The sequence below is a fragment of the Ranitomeya variabilis genome, chromosome 3 (genome assembly GCF_051348905.1).
Source record: "Ranitomeya variabilis isolate aRanVar5 chromosome 3, aRanVar5.hap1, whole genome shotgun sequence".
In the NCBI taxonomy this organism is placed as follows: Eukaryota; Metazoa; Chordata; class Amphibia; order Anura; family Dendrobatidae; genus Ranitomeya; species Ranitomeya variabilis.
The window spans coordinates 540,299,525-540,324,178 of record NC_135234.1 but is presented as its reverse complement, the minus strand read 5'-3'; the positions used below and the strand labels follow the sequence as shown (position 1 = coordinate 540,324,178).

At 44.2% G+C, this 24,654-nt stretch overlaps 1 protein-coding gene across 1 annotated transcript in view; it reads left to right on the top strand.

Annotated features, from left to right (window-relative positions):
• Positions 1 to 24,654, top strand: part of TMTC4 (transmembrane O-mannosyltransferase targeting cadherins 4) — a 114,337-nt gene that overhangs the window by 6,821 nt on the left and 82,862 nt on the right. Inside the window, exon 2 of the mRNA XM_077297077.1 lies at positions 3,753 to 3,962. Within this exon, the coding sequence (XP_077153192.1) occupies positions 3,804 to 3,962 (159 nt within the window). The 5' untranslated portion in view covers positions 3,753 to 3,803. The remainder of the gene's footprint in view (positions 1 to 3,752; positions 3,963 to 24,654) is intronic.

Genomic DNA, 24,654 nt, shown 5'->3' with positions numbered 1-24,654 from the left:
CAGGGCCCTCAGCTGCCTCAAGTACATACTGCGGTACTCTGATGTCAGGTAGAACCTGGAAACAGCTCCAACTTTGAGGCTGAAGCCTTTTGTGCCCCCTGGTGTCTGGGTGTCTTTGTTGATTGTCTCTTCAATGGTCTGGTCCACAGGAATTCGTCCAAAAGGATTCTTGCTACCGATCTGGACCGAAAAGCCACCTTGCATGAAGTATTCATGGACCTCTGGGTGTTCTATGGGCAGCCGAGACATTGTGGCATAGTAATAGGTTAGGTATCGGGCATAGTTGACCTTGTCATAGGCAAAACACCATGGTATCATCTGTCGGATTGCTCCTAGGTGAAGCATCCAGTTGCCTTCTCTTGAAGCTCGAACCAGGGCCAGCATGGTCTCGACCATGTCCAAGTATGACATCCAGAATGCTGAGAGTTGTTCATTTCTGAGGGTCTCAAGATAAACTTGAAAGAGCTTCAGGGTAAGTGTGCAAGATTCATTATCCAAGAGCTTTTCGAAGGATCCCTGCGACACACTGATGCGAAAGTTTGTGATGTTCTTCAGTGTTTCATCCAGATGGTGAAGGTCCCTTGCATGGTTTTCTTCTAGCCATGGAAGGAAGTTTTTCCATGCAAGCCTCATAAGTGCTTCATAGACCAGCTTGTGTAGTCTCACTGCTCTGTTGTACCTCCGGCCGTCCATCACTCCAGACACTGATCCTTCAGCGATTACACCGGATTCAACACACAGATCTCTAAGGCCTGCATCCTGAAATAGGTGTCAGCCTCTACAGAGGGAGATAGGAGCTCTGCAGAGAAGACCGGAGAGTCCTGTTCAGCACAGAACGTGTATGTGTCAGTGTGTGTGCGTGTGTTGGGGCACCTCAGGGTGTCTTCAAATGTGACATAGCCCCCTAGATTTCTTCCAGTAAAATTTGCACTCCAAAAGTCATTTGGCGCTCCTTCCCTTCCGAGGCCTGCCGTTCCCCAATACTGCAGTGTACGACAACATATCGGGTGTTGTTGTGTTCGGGAGAGATTGGTGAACAAATAGTGGGGTGCATTTTTTGCTGGTACACCTCTTAAAAATAAAAAAATGAGCCTAAAATGACACCTTCATGTAAAAAATGCACTTTTTCCATTTTCTCAACCAAGTGTTTCCAACTACTGTGAAACACTGGTTGGGTCAAAGTGGTCACTATACCCCCTAAAAGATTCCTTGGGGGTGTAGTTTCCAAAATAGGGTCACTTTTTGGGGTTTCCACTGTGGGGGTACCTCAGGCAGCCTTCAAATGTGACATGGCCCCCTAGATTTCTTCCAGTGAATCCGCCACCCAAAAACCACATAGCGCTCCTTCCGTGTTGAGCTGTGCTGTGTGCCCATACTTTAGTTTACGAGTACATGTGGGGTGTTTCTATAAACTGCAGAATTAGGGTAACCAAGTTTGGGTTTGCCGTTAACCCTTGCTAGGTTGCAGGTAAAATTGGATTACAATGTAATATCTGGAAAAAAAAATGAAATTTTGAAATTTCGCCTTCATTCTGCTAAAATTCCTGTGGAACACCTAAAGGGTTAACAGTTTTTAAAAATGAGTTTTGAACAGCTTGAGGGGTGTAGTTTGCAAAATGGGGTAATTTATGGGTGGTTTCTGTTATGTAAGCCCCTTAAAGTGACTTCAGAAGTGACTTGGTCCTTTGAAAAGTGGGTTTTGCTGTAAATGTGAAAAATTGCGCATAAAACTATAAGCCCTATTACGTCGTAAAACAATAAGGTTTCATTTTCAAAATGATGCCAATATGAAGTAAACATGTGGGGAGTGTAAATTAATAACTATTATGGGGGGTATCAGTATTTTTGTAAAAAGCAGAGAATTTCAAAGTTAAAAAATTGCCGATTTTTCCAAAATTTCCGAATATTTAGCATTTTTTTATATAGAAAGGTAAAATATATTGACTCCCATTTAGCACTGACGTGAAGTACAATATGTCACGAGAAAACAATCTCAGAATGGCTTGGATAGGTGAAAGCGTTCCAAAGTTATTAGCCCATGAAGTGGCACAGGTCAGATTGGCTTAGGCACTTGGGTACAAATAGGCCTAGGGCTGAAGGGGTTAATAAGCTACGTATATGTAAGGGCTATCATATCAAAAAATAAACTACAGACATGCATCTACCTAAAAATACCAAAGAAAATTAGTCACTCCGGGTGGTACCGATATCTGGCCCGGCTCATGGACTAACTGCCAAAAGTACCAATACCTGGTTTAAAAACAATAGTATCACTGTGCTTGATTGGCCAGCAAACTCACCTTTTCTTAATCTCATGGAATATCTATGGGGTATTGTCAAGAGGAAGATGAGACACCAGACCCAACAATGCAGATGAGCTGAAGGCTGCTATCAAAGCAACCTGGGCTTCCATAACACTTCAGCAGTGCCACAGACTGATCGCCTCCATGCCACGCCGCATTCATGCAGTAATTGATGCCACAGGAGCCCTGACCAAGTATTGAGTGCATTTACTGAACATATATTTCAGTAGGCCAACATTTTGGATGTTAAAATAATTTTTCAAGCTGGTGTTATAAAGTATTCTAATTTACTAAGATAATGACTTTTGGGTTTTCATTGGCTGTAAGCCATAATCATCAACATTAACAGAAATAAACACTTGAAATAGATAACTCTGTTTGTAATGACTCTATATAATATGAGTTTCACTTTTTGTATTGAAGAACTGAAATTAACTTTTTGATTATATTCTAATTTTGTGAGATGCACCTGTACTATCCAGACTGGATGGTTGGGCACACATGCATAGCTCTCTGCAATCATATGTTCCAAAACTGGCATAGAGAGCTAATTTGTCAAACTCCCATAGAGACGAACAGAGACCAGTGCTTGTGGTGCCACCTCTCTATTGATAGTAGCACTCCATGGGTCACCGATCTCCATGGGACTGGCAAGTATCAACCATTGATGGCATATCTGGTGGAATGGTGGTTTAGATGACCTCTAGTTTGCTGCCTTTTGACGAATCCTGTTTTATGGGGAGGCAATCTGAATATTGCATATGCAGACTAATAACAATCAGCTTACTGAAAGCATCCTTGTCACAGAGGAAGTGGACACATTGGGATAATGTCCTAAGCTTCAGAAATGGAGTAGTAAATGTGCCTTGCTCCAGATCCATCATGTGTTTTGGACACTTTTCTGCCTCATAAGTGTCTACAAAGGAGCATGGCCAACCAAGAGGTGTCATAAGGAAGAGAAAGTGTCTGACATGTCTCCATGCACCAAATTTTATTCAGTACTATAGGATTGTGTAGGTTAAAACAAAGTTAGCTGTGCTTCGCCATCATTGCTTCAGTACTTGCTTTGCGCATTTACCCCTGCTCTTTATAGATGGGCAGCAGCGGTCATATCACGACTCAGCGGTCTCTTGCCATCTACACCGGCCTGTTTGCTGTCGTAAAAACATCGCTGCTACAACCTGTCAAAGGCCATGGCAGCAGATCTCATGTTTTTGTTTAATATACCATCAATAAATCTGACCATTGTCCGTTGCTCATCACTAGATCCGTAGAGAATAGTTCATAATTATAGGGTTACAGATTATATATTTTGGCTGATTTTTTTTTTTTTTTTTGGTGATTTTCTATTTGGATGGTAACTTGTTCTTCCATGTGGTATAAAGTAACAATTTTCATATATTCGTCTGTGGCTGAAGAACAGTTCATCACACTTTGTTGTCTTTGTAGGGTTGTGACTTACAGGATGTTGAAGTGCACAGTTTGGTATGAATATACACCATGGCTGCAGCAGATGGACTGGATCAAGACATTCCATTGTTTCACCTTTCTAAATTCTGGGCTAAGTGTCTAGTTGGATTCTTGTCATTGGTATGCTTTGCAAATAGCTATAATGGCAGTTTTGTCTTTGATGACTCGGAAGCGATCATTAACAATAAGGTGAGTGCCAGAAGTTAACATTGTAATTCCACTGCTGGAACACTGATGAAGTATGAGAGTGAAGACGTTGCCCAGTTTTTATACCACTCTGTAATCTCTATACACAAACATCACAATGGAGTTGGTCTTTTTAAAGGGAACCTGTCACCCCCAAAATCGAGGGAGAGCTAAGCCCACCAGCATCATGGGCTTATCTACAGCATTCTGGAATGCTGTAGATAAGCCCCGGATGTATCCTAAAAGATAAGAAAAAGAGGTTAGATTATACTCACCCAGGGGCGGTCCCGGTCCGGTCCGATGGGTATAGTGGTGTCCGGTGCCTCCCATCTTCATCAGATGTCCTCTTCTGGTCTTCACGCTGCGACTCCGGCGCAGGCGTACTTTGCCTCTCTGACCTTTCCTGGCGCCTGCGCACTGCAGTACTTTGCCCTCAACAGGGCAGACAAAGTACGGCTGCGCCGAAGTCGCAGCGTGAAGACCAGAAGAGGACGTCAACCTATGAAGATGGGAGGCCCCGGACCTGACCGCGACGCCCACCGGATCGGACCGTCTGCACAGGTGAGTATAATCTAACCTCTTTTTCTCATCTTTTAGGATACATCAGGGGCTTATCTACAGCATTACAGAATGCTGTAGATAAGCCCCTGATGCCGGTGGGCTTAGCTCACCCTTGATTTTGGGGGTGACAGGTTCCCTTTAAAGAACTAATTGACTTTTCATCATGGCGTTGTTATAGGATGCCACCAGAAAGTAGGGAAGATTCTCTTAGCATAGCAAGTGAATAGTTTGGAATAGATGAGATATAGAACAAAGTTGGGTTTTTTCTGCCTGGTTTTCACTGGGTTCTCTAATGCAAATACCAGAAAATTGTAATGTCGTAGCATATATAGTCATGGTCAAAAGTGTTGGCATCCTTGAAATTGTTCCAGATAATTTCCTGGGAGAAATCTCTCATTATTACAATTGCAAATGTTTTGTTATACACACGTTTATTTCCTTTGTGTATACTGGAACTACAAAAAATGTGATGCTCGTTCAGACTCACCTGTGGCAAGTAACCGGTGTGGGCAATATAAAATCACACCTGACACCAGATGATAATTTGACAAAATTTTTGCATTGTATGTGTGCCACACGAAGCATGGAGAACAGAAAGAGGAGAAGAGAACTGTCGAGGATTTGAGAACCAAAATTAATTTTCTGGAACAACTTCAAGTGTGCCATCTAGTGATGAGCGAATATACTCGTTACTTGAGATTTCCAGAGCATGCTCGGGTGTCCTCCCGAGTATTTTTTAGTGCTCGGATAATTAGTTTTTATTGCCGCAGCTGAATGATTTACATCTGTTAGCCAGCATAAGTACATGTGGGGGTTGCCTGGCTACTTATGCTGGCTAACAGATGTAAATCATTCAGCTGAGGCAATAAAAGCTAAATTTCCGAGCACTAAAAAATACTCGGGAGGACACCCAAGCATGCTCAAGAAATCTCGAGTAACGAGTATATTCGCTCATCACTAGTGCCAACGCTTTCAGCCATGACAGTAGCCATTTTCCCAATCATTGTGTGTTATTAATTTTATGTTTGAAGTATGTCAGTGACCCTGTTCACAACGGTGAGGTGCATAAAATACTAGTTAAATTAATTTTGAAGGCCACAGCAAAAATCTTGTCAACCTTGGCAAACGTTGTTGGATGATAGGAAGCATCAATTATGATTCAGAGCTTAGCCCACACCTAAAGGTGCTTTACATGTTATATGAATGTTGACCACCTGCCAAGCTGAATGAGCACGTGTATGGGGGTGTTAGGAGCTGAAGCTCTTGTCTGTAAAGGAAGAAGCAGACTGCTGTATAACTCGGACAAAGATCGAGTTCTCGGACTGGCCAGCAGTTCTCTGTGGCGTGACTTCATACAATTCTATGTAGGTTTCACGCTCGGGTCTTGAGAACCGATGGCCAGTCTGAGCATTGCAATCCTTGTCCAAGTTATACAGCTGTCTGATTAGGAACCTTAACTGAACATTAACAATTTCAAAATCAGTCCAATACCCCACTACTCCTCCCCCATTCCTAAGTAGGCACATTTTCAGTTTTTTTCATACACGTGGTTTAATGAAATGTAAACCTTTTTCTCATTCGGGTATTTAAATAATTTTTGCCTTTTTTTAATGATAACAAGGGGCATGATTTTTGTTATTTTCATTTTTCCCTGTCGGTGAAAAGTAAAAGTGTCTGTTTTTTCGCAAATTGCCACTGAAATACATTTAATATAATTTTAAATGTTGTTTTTTTCCATCAAGGATGTGGCTAGTGGCAGCATTTTTTTTAAATCATGTTCCTGATTAGTATTTATCTAATTTTCATTTACTTTATGTATTGTGCCACCTATAAAATAAGACAATAAAAACGTTTTGGGAGAAAATTTAACTTTTTTTTCACTTGATTTCCCTTGTAACCGGGACTGGTATATACCGTAAGCCCCAGTTACAGAAGACATTCTGCCTCTTGATTGCATTGCAGATCTGACTGGGTCTCCTATGATCCAGCAGCTCCTGCTCCCTCCATACACCCAGCAATCACATCACCACTGGGACCGGAGGAGGCAATGTTGTTGCGCTTCCGTTTATTGTATACAGTTGATAATAAACTGACTATGTCTTCTCTATGGGAAATATCATTGTGTCTGACAGCCGGCTCCTGAAGCTGTATGTTCATTTGCAGCTACTCTACTATGCAGTGCTGTTTTAGAATCTTTTGTTAAATAGCGCAAAATAGTCAATGCAATTTTTCTGGCAAAAGGTTTTAAAACATTTTAACCCCTCTCTGCCAGCTGACGGAATAGTACGTCAGCTGGCAGATTCCCTGCTTTGAGGTGGGCTCCGGTGGTGAGCCCACCTCAAAGCCGCAACATGTCAGCTGTTTTGTACAGCTGACATGTGCGTGCAATGAGCGCGAGCGGAATCGCGATCCGCCCGCGCTCATTAACTAGTTAAATGCCGCCGTCAAGCGCTGACAGCGGCATTTAACTAGCGCTCCCGGCCGCGCGGCCGGAGGTGCTCGCACCGCTGACCCCCGTCACATGATCGGGGGTCAGCGGTGCATTGCCATAACAACCAGAGGTCTCCTTGAGACCTCTATGGTTGTTGATGGCCGATTGCTTTGAGCGCCACCCTGTGGTCGGCGTTCAAAGCAACCCTGCATTTCTGCTACATAGAGGTGATCTGTGCTTCACCTCTATGTAGCAGAGGCGATCGTGTAGTGCATGCTTGTAGCCTCCTATGGAGGTTATTGAAGCATGCCAAAAAAAAAAAAAAAAAAAGTGTTTAAAAATATAAAAAATATATAAAAGTTCAAATCACCCCCCTTTCGCCCCAATCAAAATAAAACAATTAAAAAAAAATCAAACATACACATATTTGGTATCGCCGCGTTCAGAATCGCCCGATCTATCAATAAAAACAAAGGATTAACCTGACCGCTAAATGGCGTAGCGAAAAAAAAATCAAAACGCCAAAATTACGTTTTTTTGGTCGCCGGGACATTGCATTAAAATGCAATAACGGGCGATCAAAGGAACTTATCTGCACCAAAATGGTATCATTAAAAACGCCAGCTTGGCACACAAAAAATAAGCCCTCACCTGACCCCAGATCACGAAAATTGGAGACGCTACGGGTATCAAAAAATCGCACATTTTTTTTTTTTTTTTTTTTTTCTTTTTAGCAAAATTTGGATTTTTTTTACACCACTTAGATAAAAAATAACCTAGACATGTTAGGTGTCTATGAACTCGTAATGACCTGGAGAATCATAATGGCAGGTTAGTTTTAGCATTTGGTGAACCTAGCAAAAAAGCCAAACAAAAAACAAGTGTAAGATTGCACTTTTTTGGCAATTTCATCACACTTGGAATTTTTTTCCCGTTTTCTGTTACACGGCATGGTAAAATCAATGGTATCGTTCAAAAGTACATCTCGTCCCGCAAAAAATAAGCCCTCACATGGCCATATTGACGGAAAAATAAAAAAGTTATGGTTCTGGGAAGGAGGGGAGCGAAAAACGAAAAAACGGAAAAAGCTCCGGGGGTGAAGGGGTTAAGTCAATTTTGGCTGCTGATTACGAATATGAACTCCGTTTTTGGCTATCACATCAGGATTTCGAGATATTTTAAATTCTTGATTAAAATTACTCCTATCTAATGTTTTATGATAAAAACACATGATTTTCGGTACTACATTTTGTATATTTTTAATCAAGGAATAACGAAGATTACAAAGTCTATGTACAGCAAATCAAATATACTTACAGAATCAAACTACAAAATATAAAAACACATATATATGGCACACAGATGAATGACAAATGGCAGTTATTTGAACTTTCTTTTCTTGGCTGATCTGTGATGTACAGCTTCTGGGTTGTCTCTCATCAAGCTCCAGCAATAGTCAGCCATCATATGTGAGTCCCACCGGCCTTGATACCGTTCTTCCATTGTTTTAATGTCCTGATGAAAACACTCCCCTTGTTCCTTGCTCACATCCCCAAGGTTCTCTGGAAAAAAGTCCAAATGGCTGTGTAAATAGTGAATCTTGATACTCATTCTACATCCAAGATTTCGCAGACTCATTAGTAGCTCTTCCACAATCTGCTTCATCAATCTAAGTTTTTTGTGTAAAGGTACCTTCACACTTAGCGACGCTGCAGCGATATCGACAACAATGCCGATCGCTGCAGCGTCGCTGTGTGGTCGCTGGAGAGCTGTCACACAGACAGCTCTCCAGCGACCAACGATGCCGAAGTCCCCGGGTAACCAGGGTAAACATCGGGTTGCTAAGCGCAGGGCCGCGCTTAGTAACCCGATGTTTACCCTGGTTACCAGTGTAAATGTAAAAAAACAAACACTACATACTTACATTCGCGTCCCCCAGCGTCCGCTTCCCTGCACTGTGAGCGCCGGCAGTAGCAGGGCACAGCGGTGACGTCACCGCTGTGCTTTGCTTTCCGGCCGGCACTGACACATTCAGCGCAGGAAGCTCTGAGCAGCAGCACGGACGCCGGGGGACGTGACAGACATCAGAGGGTGAGTATACTGTTTTTTTTTTTTTTTTTACTTTTACAATGGTAACCAGGGTAAATATCGGGTTACTAAGCGCGGCCCTGCACTTAGTAACCCGATATTTACCCTGGTTACCATTGTAGAACATCGCTGGCATCGTTGCTTTTGCTGTCAAACACAACGATACACGCCGATCTGACGACCAAATAAAGTTCTGAACTTTCAGCAACGACCAGCGATATGACAGCAGGATCCTGATCGCTGTTGCGTGTCAAAAACAACGATATCGCTATCCAGGACGCTGCAACGTCACGGATCGCTGTCGTTATCGCTGCAAAGTCGTTTAGTGTGAAGGTACCTTAAGGGAGGAAAGACAATGTCCTTCCTATCCACTAGAGGAATGTGGATGACATTCTTATCGCCAGATGCCAAACTCTGTCGCTGAGGCCATTCAGTTTTTACCCAATGCTCTGCTGTAGCTCTACTGTCCCAGTAGCACAGAAAACAAGGGTGTTTTTTGTACCCTCCTTGCAGACGCAAAAGAAAGCTAACCATTTTCAAATCAACGCAAATTAACCACCCATGAACATTCTATTGTAACATCTCTAGAACAATCTTGATGTTTTTATATTCTTCTTTAAGTTTTACAGAATGACCTATTGGTACAGAGCCATACTAATTTCCATTGTGTAACAGAACACATTTTTAACTTCTTTTGGAACGATCAATAAAAAGCCTCCAATCCCTTGAATCATATGCTGCAAGTCCCATAAAGAGAAGTAGCCCTTCAACATCAGTACAATAGACAAGCTGGCCATCTGAATGGAAGTACTTACGCAGTTCTGCTTCCCTGTTACGATAAAATGAGACACTTGTATCGGGTTTCAACATTCAATTCTCTTGTAGTCTTGAAGCCAATAGTTCAGCAGACTCTTTTGGTAGATAAAGATCTCTAACCAGATCATTCAAAGCAGACTGAGTAAACAGAATTGGTTTGTCACAATCTTCATCACATGGCTGAAAAATATCTGGACTGTCTTCTTCATCAGTATAACAATGTGAGGAGAGTTCTGTGTCAACGTTTTCTGGAAGCGCAGTAAATTTTGGAACAGGTATGTCTTCACTATGGGCAACTGGTCGAATAGCTGAAGGGATACTTGGGTATTGCAAATATTGCTTGTTTTTCTTATTGAAACCTTTTACATCGACAAGGCAGAAATAGCAGTCTTCTAAATGATTGTTTGGTTCTCTCCAAACCATAGGAACTCCAAACTGAAGTTTAGCATTCTTTCCTTGAGACCATGATCTCAAGCTCTCAATACAGGTTTTGCACACTTTGGAGACCAAGACAAGGATTGGGCTCCTCACAAAGTTTTACTTTGAAGTACGCAAAATACACCCTCTTAACAAAGTCAGTAATGTTGCGCCTCTGAGTCTTCACAGTAAAGTTTCCACAGATGTAACAAAAAATATTTGGATCATTTGAGCACTGTCTTCTGCGAGATGTAGAGGCCATTGTTAGATCAGCAAAACATCCTGCAGAGAAATACAAGATAAAAGTTGTTAGCTACCTGTTGTTAATTGAATTTCTGTCCCCCCCCCACGCCTTAGGTATTGATTCACAAACAAAAAAACAGAAAAACAGCAGGATAAAAACATTAAATATCAAAATTCATTGAAAATTTCAATAAATAAAACAGTACCTGCACACGACTGTTGTGTACGTTGAAAACAGTTTGTTTACTTTCTTATCATAACAAATGGGAATTATGCAATAACAAAGATATTCTCAGATTTATTGGGAGTCTAAATGAAAACTAAATTTACCTTAGTGAACCGTATAAACCGGCACTTTTCATACACTACTTATATTTATCATGGAATTCATGAAAATGGGCTATATACCTATAGCGCAAAAACGTGATGTGATAGAGAAATGGTAAGATCAGATTTGAATTCAGCACCCTCAAATTAGTCTAAAACTGTTCTTAAAGTCCATGCCAGAATTTTTTTTTTTTTTTGTAGACCAGTGTAGTACATGACTTATTGTTTAAATCAAATTTTTGTGTTGAATGTTTTAAAAATTTTGCTCAACATTTTTGTTCCCCATATAACATTCTGTATTAAACATAAAAAGTAGAAATCTTGCAATTTTTACTCTGGCCACTGAGGCTTTTTTTTTTACACTAACTTACTGCTCTTTAAGGAAATTCACATGTACATTAGCAGCAACAGACTGACTCAGAGCCTGTCTCTTGTTTTGAAGTATCTAATGAGCACAATAAAGGTAATTGTGAAAGCAGGGACAGCAGAGAGATACTGTAACAGGTATTGTGACTGGTGACATCACTAAGGCTTCTTTCACACTTCAGTTGTTTGGCGTCAGTCAGCTCCGACATCGTGACGGATCCGTCAAAATTGTTGAGAAAACGGTTCTAACGGATCCGTTTTTTAGACGGATCCGTTACATAGATGCGTCCAAAAAACGGATCCGTTAGAACTGTTGCGACCGTTTTTCCATCCGTTGTAACTGTTTTTTGACGGATCCGTTTTTTTAAAAAGGAGGATCTCAATGTGATTGGCTACTGGAAACTACTGGGAAACTATATATACAGTGTATTTACACCACATCTTTGAAAGGTTGTAGAGAAAGTGGCAAAGACGGAAGGGGTGCTGGCGAATATTGTGAAGATATGTGCGGATTTCACTTTTGAGGCTATTGGCAGTCATCATTCGAGACAATGAGGAAGAAAGACTGCGCATCCTGCAGCAGCGGCGGAGGAGAAGGCTGTGGATCCATCCTATCACAGCCCAGCGCATGACCCGTGGCGTTTATTCCACACTCTACAGTGAATTGAGGGAAAATCCTGAAAAATTCTTCATCTATGTGCGAATGAAAGCGGAAAATTTTGAAATTTTGTTGAAGAATCAATACGGAGACGAGACACCCAGATGCGCTTCTCCATATCACCAGCGGAGCGTCTGATGGTGACTATTCAGTAAGTTATTCTTTTTTTTTTAATGATTCTCATTCATCAGACCTACAACTGTAATGTTGTTTTTTGAAGTTTTTATTAAATATTGTCTTTTCCTTTTGTTAACAGATTCCTTGCAACTGGAGAATCGTTTTCATCCCTACATTTCCAGTTCAGGCTTGGGATATCCACAATCCCAGGGATCATCAGAGAGACCTGCCGGGCATTGTGGGATTGCTTACAAGCGGAATACATTCCAGAGCCATCACAGGAGAGGTGGCTGGAGATTGCCCACAATTTTGAAGAAATATGCCAGTTCCCAAATTGTGTCGGAGCAGTCGATGGGAAGCATATATGGATCGTCAAACCTTCTGGCTCTGGATCAGAATTTTACAACTACAAAAAGTACTTCTCAATTGTATTGATGGCCATAGCCGACGCACACTGCAAATTAATCGCTGTGGATATCGGTGCGTATGGACGCGCAAATGACTCCCAGATTTTTAAAACTTCACCAATGGGGCGTCGTTTGTATGGAGAGACATTTGACTTTCCACCGCCTAGACCTCTCCCTGGAACCACCGGTCCACCATTACCATTTGTGTGCGTTGGAGATGATGCCTTCCAGCTTTCACCACACTTGATAAAACCCTATGGAAGTAGTGGACTGACCCAGAGGAAGAAAATGTTTAATTATCGCTTAACCAGAGCACGAAGAGTAGTGGAATGTGCCTTTGGCATATTAACTGCTAAATGGAGAATCCTACTAACTGCAATTAAACTGCAGACTGACACTGTTGATGATGTGGTGAAGGCTTGCGTGGTACTTCACAATTTTGTTTTATCCAAAGAACATGTTTCCCTGGAGGATAATGTGTCAGAAACCACCTTGCGGGATTACCACAACACAAGTTTTCGCAGTCCAGGAGCAGTCTCCAGAATGCGGGACAATTTTGCAGACTACTTCATGTCTCCTCAAGGATCAGTTGACTGGCAGTACGAAATGGTGTAAAAAAATTTTTTTTTTCACACTTGTAAATGTACCATGTTTTTTGTTTTGTTACAAAACCTTTGGACTTTAACCTCGCAGTATTGTATGTTTTGAACCGGTACCCCTTTACACATTTTCTACTGTTACTTTTACCATAACCTTGGTGGTTTTTATACAGTTTAAAAAAAAAAAAAGGAAAGACAATAAAATTGTTTTTAAACCAAGAAAAGTTTTATTTATTTACAAGTTTACAGGTTCTCATAATTTGGGGTGGAGATAGTAGGGGCTGAGAGGGCGGACCACGTCGATAGTGGGGGACAGGACATCACGGGGAGGAACAGAAGTGGAATGGGTGGTGAAAACATGAGTTTGGGCAGGGAGTTGAGGTACAGATGTGGACTGTGGGAGGTATGGTGAAGGTGTTGGTGGGATTGGGAACGGTGAAGTTAAAGGGGAAGAATGGAAAGGGGAAGGTAGGTACTGGGAAATACTGAGGGGGGAAGGAAGGAATGGCGAAGGAGTAGAAGGAGGATGGACGGGAGGAGGATGGACGGGATGAGGATGGACGGGAGGATAGACGGCAGCTTGAGAGGGGAAAGGTGTTGAAACATGAAGGGTAGGTAGAGGGGCTTGGGACATCGCCTGCGCTAGAGCAGTGTGGCAGCCTTGCATCACATGCATCTGCAGGTCAGGAGTTAAATTCTCCATGTGCCTGAGGACCGACTGAAAAAAACAGTGTCTTGGTGACTGGTTTGCATCTGAATGCATCCTATCCAGACGACTGCTGAGTTCAAGTATTCTTTTGTTAAGCATATTGTACCCAGCAGATGTTTGCTCACCCAAAGGCTTGATGGCATTCTGGAAGGCTGCATTCAGATGCAAAAACTCAGGCGCATAGCTCCTTTCCTGACCTCTCTGGCGCTGCCGTCCTGACCCCAAAGGTGGTCTAGATGTTGCGGCAGTGTCAGAGGGGTGGGGTAAAGGGAACTCTAAAGGTACCGTCACACTAGGCGATATCGCCAGCAATCCGTGACGTTGCAGCGACCTGGATGGCGATATCGCTGTATTTGACACGCAGCAGCGATCTGGATCCCGCTGTGAAATTGCTGGTCGCTGCTAGAAGGTCTGCACATTATTTGGTCGCTAGGTCGCCGTGTATCGCCGTGTTTGACAGCAAAAGCGACGATACCAGCGATATTTTACACTGGTAACCAGGGTAAACATCGGGTTACTAAGCGCAGGGCCGCGCTTAGTAACCCGATGTTTACCCTGGTTACCAGCGTAAAAGTTAAAAAAACAAACAGCACATACTCACCAGCGCGTCCCCCAGCCTCTGCTTCCTGACACTAAAGCGCCGGCCCTAAACTGAAAGTGAAAGCAACAGCGGTGACGTCACCGCTCTGCTGTTAGGGCCGGAGCTCAGTCAGCGTCAGGATGCAGAGGCTGGGGGACGCGCAGGTGAGCATGTACTGTTTGTTTTTTTAACTTTTACGCTGGTAACCAGGGTAAACATCGGGTTACTAAGCGCGGCCCTGCGCTTAGCAACCCGATGTTTACCCTGGTTACCCGGGGACCTCGGCATCGCTGGTCGCTGGAGAGCGGTCTGTGTGACAGCTCTCCAGCGACCACACAGCGACGCTGCAGCGATCGGCATTGCTGTCGCTATCGCTGCAGCGTCGCTTAGTGTGACGGTACCTTAACTCATCACCTGCAGCTTCAAGTGACGAAGTCCACCCTGCTGCTCCAGCGCTGGTGGATGGGGCCGAGGGATCACACAAAAGGGAAGGTACAGACACAGGGGTCGACGTGGTCCCCGGTGGCGGACCCCTGAGAGATCGCTCCAGAGGGGTGCAACTCTGATGCAGGCTCCAGAGTGCTGCAGACAGCGCTGTTAAAGAAAAAAAAAAATTTAGTATCTTGATATTACAATTGCCCTTGCTGCCTGTTCGGGAGCATGCTGTGAAGCCTTAACAAAAAAAAAAAAATTGTAAAGGGAAAGATTATACCACATGAATTTTACAGTTTACTAAACACCAAACCAAAAATAATAATAATAAATAATAATCTTTATTTATATAGCGCCAACATATTCCGCAGCGCTTTACAGTTTAACAGTTTCAAACACAACAGTCATAGGTAACAATGTTAAACAATACAGCAATAAAGCAAAATAAGACGACCCTGCTCGTGAGAGCTTACAATCTACAATGAGGTGGGGAGATACAAAGTACAGGTGTGTATTTACAATGATGGTCCAGCCATCTTCAGGGGGTGGGGGGTAGATGAGATAGTGAATGGGCTACACACACACACACACACAAACATAAAATGACTGATTAGGGAACGTGATAGGCCGCTCTGAACAAATGAGTTTTGAGTGAGCGCCTAAAGCTATGCAAGTTGTGGATGGTCCTAATATCTTGGGGTAGAGCATTCCAGAGGATTGGCACAGCACGGGAGAAGTCTTGGAGTCGGGAGTGGGAGGTACGGATTAGTGCAGAGGTTAGTCGAAAGTCGTTTGCAGAGCGCAGCGGTCGGCTAGGCCGATAGACAGAAATGAGGGAGGAGATGTAAGGGGGTGCCGCACTGTGGAGAGCTTTGTGGGTGAGAACAAGTACTTTGAATTGTATCCTGTAATGAATGGGCAGCCAGTGTAATGACTGGCGAAGAGCGGACACGTCCGAGTAACGATTAGCCAGATGGACGACCCTGGCTGCTGCATTAAGGATAGACTGGAGAGGGGAAAGTCGCGTGAGGGGGAGGCCAATTAAAAGAGAGTTACAGTAGTCCAGGCGGGAGTGGATTAGGGCGACAGTGAGAGTTTTTGTTGTCTCCATGGTGAGAAAAGGGCGGATTCTAGAGATGTTCTTTAGGTGTAAGCGGCACGAGCGGGCAAGAGATTGTATGTGGGAGGTGAAGGAGAGATCGGAGTCAAAAATAACACCCAGACAGCGTGCCTGCTGCCTAGGTGTTATTTTGGTGCCACCCACGGAGAGGGAAATGTCAGATTTAGGGAGGTTAGTAGAATGCGGGAGCAGAAGAAGTTCAGTTTTGGAGAGGTTGAGCTTCAGATAGAGAGCGGACATGATGTTAGAGACTGCAGACAGTCAGTGGCGTTCTGTAGTACAGCGGGGGTAAGGTCAGGGGCTGACGTGTATAGTTGTGTGTCATCAGCGTAAAGATGGTACTGAAAGCCAAATCTGCTGATGGTCTGTCCAATTGGGGCCGTGTAGAGGGAGAAGAGAAGGGGGCCAAGGACTGAGCCCTGAGGTACCCCGACAGTGAGAGGAAGAGGAGATGAAGTGGAGCCGGAGAACAGAACACTGAAGGAGCGTTCAGAAGGATAGGAAGAGAACCAGGAGAGAGCAGTGTCCTTAATGCCTAGTGACTGGAGCCTAGAGAGTAGGAGAGGGTGGTCAACAGTGTCGAAAGCTGCAGAAAGATCGAGGAGAATGAGCAGAGAGTGGTCACCGTTACATTTTGCTGTCAGAAGGTCATTGGTCACCTTGATGAGTGCAGTTTCTGTTGAATGTAGGGGGCGGAACCCGGACTGTGAAGGGTCTAGGAGGGAATGAGTGGAGAGGTAACGGGTAAGGCGGGAGTAGACTAGGCGCTCCAGGAGTTTTGAGATGAAGGGTAGATTGGAGACCGGTCTGTAGTTGTTTGCACATGATGGGTCAAGGGTGGGTTTTTTTAGTAATGGAGTAATGATAGAGTGTTTGAAGGAGGAGGGGAAAATGCCAGAGGAGAGGGAGAGATTAAAGATTGCAGTTAGGTGAGTTGTGACGACTGGAGAGAGAGACTGGAGGAGGTGTGAGGGAATGGGGTTGGTGGTGCATGTAGTTGGACGAGAAGAGGAGAGGAGCTTGGAGACTTCTTCTTCTGTGATGGGATCGAATGTGGAGAGTGAGCCAGGGGAGATGCAGGGAGGAATGGGAGTCATTGCACTTGGTGTCTGGGAGCGGATTTCCTGACGGATGTTATCTATTTTCTCTATAAAGTGGGAGGCCAGGTCATCAGCACAAATGTCTGTGATAGGGTCTTGTGCTTTTGGCCTGAGGAGGGAGTGAAATGTGTCAAAAAGTTTCTTGGGGTTGTTGGATAGTGATGAGATCAGAGTGGTGAAGTAGGTCTGTTTGGCAAGGTGAAGGGCAGAGTTATAGGTCCTTAACATAAATTTGAAGTGCAAGAAGTCTTCTGGGGTGCGAGTTTTCCTCCATAAGCGTTCAGCACACCTGGAGCATCGCTGGAGAAATCGGGTTTGCGATGTGAGCCAGGGCTGTTTCACTCTGTGTTTGGAGGTTCTGAAGGTGAGGGGAGCTACTTGGTCTAGGGTGCTTCTAAGAGTGTCATTGAAGTAATGTACAGCCAGATCAGGACAGGAACAAGAGGAGACTGGGGACAGTGATGAGTGTAAGGAGTCTGAAAGTGTGTGAGGATTAATAGCATGTAGATTTCTGAATGTGTGGTAGGTAGGAGAGTGCTTGGGTGGGCGAGGAATTGTGAGTGTGAAGGAGAGAATGTTGTGGTCAGAGAGGGGAAGTGGTGAGTTATCTAGGTGGGGAATTGAACAGAGCCGGACAAAGACCAGGTCCAGGGTGTTACCGTCTTTGTGTGTTTCAGAGGTTGAGAGCTGTGAGAGGCCGAGAGAAGTGGTTAGTGATAGAAGCTGGGATGCAGATGTGGACGTGGGGCTGTTAATGGGAATGTTGAAGTCTCCCAGGATAAGGGTTGGTAATTCTGAGGACATGAAGTGCGGCAGCCAGGCTGAGAAGTCGTCCAGGAAGTGGGTAGGTGAGCCTGGGGGCCGGTATATGACCGCTACTCTGAGGGAGAGGGGACGAAAGAGCCTGATGGTGTGGACCTCAAAAGAAGGGAATGAAAGTGAAACAACTGGGGGTATAACCTGGAACGTGCATTGGGGGGACAGGAGTATGCCGACTCCACCACCAGGTCTGTTAGTGGGTCTTGGGGAATGGGAGAATTGTAGGCCACCATGGGAAATGGCAGCAGGGGAGACAGTGTCAGAGTCTTGGATCCAGGTTTCAGTGAGGGCCAACAGATTGAGAGAGTTGTTCAGAAAGTAGTTGTGCAGGAAAGGGAGCTTGTTACATACAGACCGTGGATTCCAAAGGGCACAATTGAAAGGGAGAGGTGAGGGAGTGCAAGTAATATTAATAAGGTTAGTATGGTTTTGATATGAGATAGGGTAGCAGTTGAGGTTGGGGGATGGGGGACCGGGGTTAGGGGATATGTCCCCCGAAATCAGTAGGAGTAACAAGATAAAAAGCAAGTAGTTTTTTGAAATGTTTGTAGTTTTTTTGTGCAGTGTGTTTGGGTAAGATGGGCTGAGGTTTTTCAGGAAGGTGAGAAGTGCATGGGAGCTGTACATGGGAGAGGGAAGGAGAGAGGAGCTGAAGGAACTTACTGTTCGGCGACCGCCGCGATTAGCATTCCGACGACTATGGGAGGTGCTTTGAGGAACTCTAGGTCGAGCCCCGGATTGTGAAGACTAATTAAAAAAAAAATAAATAAATAAATAAATAATGTGCTTGGATGGAGGCATATGTACTGTGTGTGTGCTGTGCTGAATGTTTGTGTTGGGTGTAGTGTGTTTTATGTGAGGATCTGTCTCTGCAAAACTTACACTATGCGCTCCCGCTCCTTGCATTTCTCCACCCTGCCCGTCTCCTTCTGGAAGCCCCTCTGCTTCAGCTTCCTGTGAAAACAGAATAAATACATGTAGGGTTCAAAAACATATGTTACCAGAGATGTACCCAAAAAAATTTATGAAGGAAAAAAAATATATCACCTCAGGTGGCTGACGATGTGAGGGGGGGCTCCCAGAAGAAGACATTATGGTCATGTTTTCCAGCGTCTGTCTTGGGTCCTTGCTGCATTTGTCTTGGGTCCCTAAGAATCTGCAAGTATAAAGAGTTCTAAGCTACTATACAAAAGGATAGATACAGCTTTCGGGACTTTATACTTACATCTGTTTTCCAAACTTGGGGGGCCTGCCTGCGTCTGTCTTGGGTCCTTGTTGCGTTTGTCTTGGGTCCCTAAGAATCTGCAAGTATAAAGAGAGTTCTAAGCTACTATACAAAAGGATAGATACAGCTTTCGGGACTTTATACTTACATCTGTTTTCCAAACTTGGGGGGCCTGGCTGCGTCTGTCTTGGGTCCTTGCTGCGTTTGTCTTGGGTTCCTTGCTTGGTCCCTCTAAGAATCTTCCAATTTAAACACTGTTTTAATTAGAATGATTATGTATTGGTATGCCAACATACATTTTGATTCCCCCCAAAAAAATTATTACACCAAAAAAGTGTTAACTGTTACCTTCAAACTTGATGTGCTTGATGCGCAAGCTGCAAAACCCTCCACCTCCTGTTTCCCCCCCAAATTCCTTGAAAGCAACACCAAAACTACTTCAAACTTGATATGCGCATGTTGGTAAACCTACCCCACCCCCTCCTCCAGACAGAGTTTCAACCTTATAAAAAATTTCCCTCATTCAAAGTTAAAATACCAATACCCAAAAATGTTAATTATGGTTACCCTACAGTTACTATTTTCTAAAACCAGATAACATTTTCTATACCAAAGGTTTGCAATCCGCATTTGTATATAGAACCTCAAACACCTTTATTGAATGTAGACCCAGTTTTAAATTTATCTTGAAATCATACTACGGACAGTTTTGTGGAATTTTTATTAATTTTTTTTTTTTTTTTTTTTGTTGGAAAGTAGGAGCTACACTGCTCTTTATTTTAAATACCAGTACAGTATGTTAATGTATGAAAAATAACAAAAATGCAGGACACACACATCACACGGCATTTATACACACACACACACACACACACACACACACACACACACACACACACACACACACACACACCACACACGTCACAGCACAGCCATTCAAAATACCAGCACAGTATGAAAAATAAAAACATGCAAGGCGGACACACACACACACACACACACACACACACACACACACACACACACACACACACACACACACACACACACACTCACACACACTCACACTCACACACACTCTTACACTCACTCACACCTCATGCTGGATGGCAGTACTCACATGGAGTCTGTCTTGCTGGCTGCTGGCAGAGTCTGTCTTGCTGGCAGAGTCTGTCTTGCTGGCTGCTGGCAGAGTCTGTCTTGCTGGCAGAGTCTGTCTTGCTGGCAGAGTCTGTCTTGCTGGCAGAGTCTGTCTTGCTGGCAGAGTCTGTCTTGCTGGCAGAGTCTGTCTTGCTGGCAGAGTCTGTCTTGCTGGCAGAGTCTGTCTTGCTGGCAGAGTCTGTCTTGCTGGCAGAGTCTGTCTTGCTGGCAGAGTCTGTCTTGCTGGCAGAGTCTGTCTTGCTGGCAGAGTCTGTCTTGCTGGCAGAGTCTGTCTTGCTGGCAGAGTCTGTCTTGCTGGCAGAGTCTGTCTTGCTGGCAGAGTCTGTCTTGCTGGCAGAGTCTGTCTTGCTGGCAGAGTCTGTCTTGCTGGCAGAGTCTGTCTTGCTGGCAGAGTCTGTCTTGCTGGCAGAGTCTGTCTTGCTGGCAGAGTCTGTCTTGCTGGCAGAGTCTGTCTTGCTGGCTGCTGGCAGGGTCTGTCTGTCTTGCTGGCTGGCACTTTGTTCTCTCTTGATGGCACATTGAGGAATGAGGCCCACCTGTCCTGTTTATATAGTTTTGGGGTTGTCTGGGCAAAGTATCTACTTTTTGGAGCATGCTCAATTGAAAAAAGCGGATTGGGGCGACGGATCCGCCAAATGACGGTTCGCGACGGATCCGTCGCCCATAGGCACCCATTCTATGAAATGGCCGTCGCGACGGATCCGTCGCGAACCGCCAATTAGGCGCAGACAAAAAACGTTACAATGGCCGTCAATGTCTAGACAACGTCTGCCAAATTTCGACGGATCCGTCGCATGGCGGATGGAACGGACGACCATCCGCCACAATCCGTCGCTAATGTATGTCTATGGGAAAATAGCGGATCCGCCCAAAAAATGGCGGATCCGCTATTTGAGGAAAATGGCGGTTTCAGACTGACGCCAAAAGACTGAAGTATAAAATAGGCCTAAGTTATCAGCTGTATATAGAAGTGTTACCTATCATTGTAATCAAGTCGCTGATGAAAATGAGACTTCTGATAGACTTCTAGTCCTCTTCCTCTCTGAAGAGACAATTTGCATATTTCCCAGAGGAGCATTGCGGCTTTAACCCCTTAACGACCGCCGATACGCCTTTTAACGGCGGCAGTTAAGGGTACTTAAACCACACAGCGCCGTTAATTAACGGCGCTGTGGAAAAAGTGAATAGCGCCCCCCAGAGTCGGATTTTCTCTGGGGTCTCGGTTACCGGGGGTAAAAAGAACGCTATTTTCCATTTAATTTCTTTGTCCTCCGATGTGATCGCACATCAGAGGACCGAGAAATGGGGTCCCGATCGCCCCCGATACTCACCTGTCTCCCCCGGTGCTCCTCGTGGCTCCCGATGGGCGCCACCATCTTGTTTCAGCCAAAAAATGGCAGCCGCATACGCAGTGCACCCGCCGGCCGGTACCCGGAAGATCTTTGGGGTCTCTGCTGCCGGGAGTAGCCGAGACCCCAAACAACATGATCGGGGTTGGTTTTTACCGACCCCTGTTTTGCGATCGCCAGTAATTAACTGTTTACCGGCGACCACAAAAAAAAAGCGGTGTAATTCTCTGTCCTCTGATGTGATCGCACATCAGAGGACAGAGAAATAGGGGGATTCGGGGACCCTGTCATACTTACCGGTGTCCCTGGGTCCTCTTGTGTCCCCTCCTGGCCGCCGGCTTCTTCCTTTGGTAAGAAAATGGCAGGCGCATGCGCAGTGCGGCCGCCATGATCTGCCGGCCGGCAGCTAGAGGAGTTGGGGCTAAATTTAGGGTTAGAGTTAGGGTTGGGGCTAAAGTTAGGGTTAGGGTTGGGGCTAGGGTTCGGGTTGGGGCTAAATTTAGGGTTAGGGTTGGGGCTAAAGTTAGGGTTAGGGTTGGGGCTAAATTTAGGGTTAGGGTTGGGGCTAAATTTAGGGTTGGGGCTAAATTTAGGGTTAGGGTTGGGGCTAAAGTTAGGGTTGGGGCTAAATTTAGGGTTAGGGTTGGGGCTAAAGTTAGGGCTAGAGTTGGTGCTAAAGTTAAAACTAGGGTTGCGGCTAAAGTTAGGGTTAGAGTTGGGATTAGGGTCAGGGTTTAGATTAGGGTTGGCATTAGGGTTACGTTTGGGATTAGGGTTAGGTTTGGGATTAGGGTTAGGGGTGTATTGGGATTAGGGTTAGGTTTGAGGTTAGGGTTGAGATTAGGATTAGGGGTGTGTTGGATTTAGGGTTCTGATTAGGGTTATGGTTGTTTTGGGGTTAGGGTTGTGATTATCCTTAGGGTTGTGATTACGATTATAAATAGGGTTGGGATTAGGGTTAGGGGTGTGTTGGGGTTAGGGTTTGAGTTAGAATTGGGGGGTTTCCACTGTTTAGGTACATCAGGGGGTCTAAACGCCACAGACAATTTTGCGCTCAAAAAGTAAAATGTTGCTCCCTCCCTTCTGAGCTCTGCCGTGCGCCCAAACAGTGGTTTACCCCCACATATGGGGCATCAGCGTACTCGAGATAAATTGGACAACAACTTTTGGGGTCCAATTTCTCCTGTTACCCTTGTGAAAATAAAAACTTGGCTAAAAAATCTTTTTTGTGGAATTTTTTTTTTATTTTTATTCTCACGACTGCATTAGAAACTTCTGTGAAGCACTTGGGCATTCAAAGTTCTCACAACACATCTAGATAAGTTCCTTGGGAGGGTCTAGTTTCCAAAATGGGGTCACTTGTGGGGGGTTTCTACTGTTTAGGTACATCAAGGGCTCTGCAAATGCAACATAACGCCCGCAGACCATTCTATTAAAGTCTGCATTCCAAAACGGCGCTCCTTCCCTTCCGAGCTCTGCCATGCGCCCAAACAGTGGTTTACCCCCACATATGGGGTATCGGCCTACTCAGCATAAATTGCACAATAAATTTCTCCTGTTACCCTTGTGAAAGTAAAAGTTTGGGGGTGAAAAGATCATTTTTGTGGAAAAATGATTTTTTTTTTATTTTCATGGCTCTACATTATAAACTTCTGTGAAGCAGTTGGGGGTTCATAGTGCTCACCACACATCTTAATAAGCTCTTTGGGGGGGTCTAGTTTCCAAAATGGGGTCACTTGTGGGGGGTTTCTACTGTTTAGGTACATCAGGAGCTCCGCAAATGCAACATGACGCCCGCAGACTATCCCATCAAAGTCTGCATTCCAAGCGGCGCTCCTTCCCTTCCGAGCCCCGATGGGTGCCCAAACAGTGCCCCCCCCCCCCACATATGGGGTATCAACGCACTCAGGACAAACTGGTCAACAGATTTTGGGGTCCAATCTCTCCTGTTACCCTTGAGAAAATAAAAAATTGCAGGCTAAAAAATCATTTTGGAGGAAAACAAAAAGGATTTTTTTATTTTCACGGCTCTACGTTATAAATTTCTGTGAAGCACTTGTTGGGTCAAAGTGCTCACCACACATCTAGATAAGTTCCTTAAGGGGTCTAGTTTCCAAAATGGGGTCACTTGTGGGGGGGTTCTACTGTTTAGGCACATCAGGGGCTCTCCAAACGCGACATGGTGTCCGATCTCAATTCCAGCCAATTCTACATTGAAAAAGTAAAAACTGCACTCCTTCTCTTCCAAGCTCTGCGGTGCGCCCAAACAGTGGTTTACCCCCACATATGGGGTATCGACGTACTCAGGAGATATTGCACAACAACTTTTGTGATCTAATTTCTAATGTTACCCTTGTGAAAATAAGAATTTGTGGGCGAAAAGATCATTTTTTGTGTAAACAAATGCAATTTTTTTTATTTTCATTGCTCTACTTTATAAACTTCTGTGAAGCACTTGGGGGCTCAAAGTGCTCACCACACATCTAGATAAGTTCCTTAAGGGGTCTAGTTTCCAAAATGGTGTCACTTGTGGAGCGTTTCCACTGTTTAGGCACATCAGGGGCTCTCTAAACGTGACATGGAATCCGATCTCAATTCCAGCCAATTCTGCATTGAAAAAGTCAAACGGCGCTCCTTCTCTTCCAAGCTCTGTGGTGCGCCCAAACAGTGGTTTACCCCCACATATGGGGTATCGGCGTATTCAGGAGAAATTGCACAACAAAATTTATGGTTAAATTTCTGTTTTTATACTTGTGAAAATAAAAAAATGGTTCTGAAGTAAAATGTTTGCAAAAAAAGCTAAATGTTAATTTTTTCCTTCCACGTTGTTTCAGTTCCTGTGAAGCATGTAAAGGGTTAATAAACTTCTTGAATGCGGTTTTGAGCACCTTGAGGGGTGCAGTTTTTAGAATGGTGTCACACTTGGTTATTTTCTATCATATAGACCCCTCAAAATGACTTCAAATGTGATGTGGTCCCTAAAAAAAAATGGTGGTGTAAAAATGAGAAACAGCTGGTCAACTTTTAACCCTTATAACTTCCTAACAAAAAAAAGTTGTTTCCAAAATTGTGCTGATGTAAAGTAGACATGTGGGAAATGTTATTTATTAACCATTTTTTGTGACATATCTCTCTGATTTAAGGGAATAAAAATACAAAGTTTGAAAATT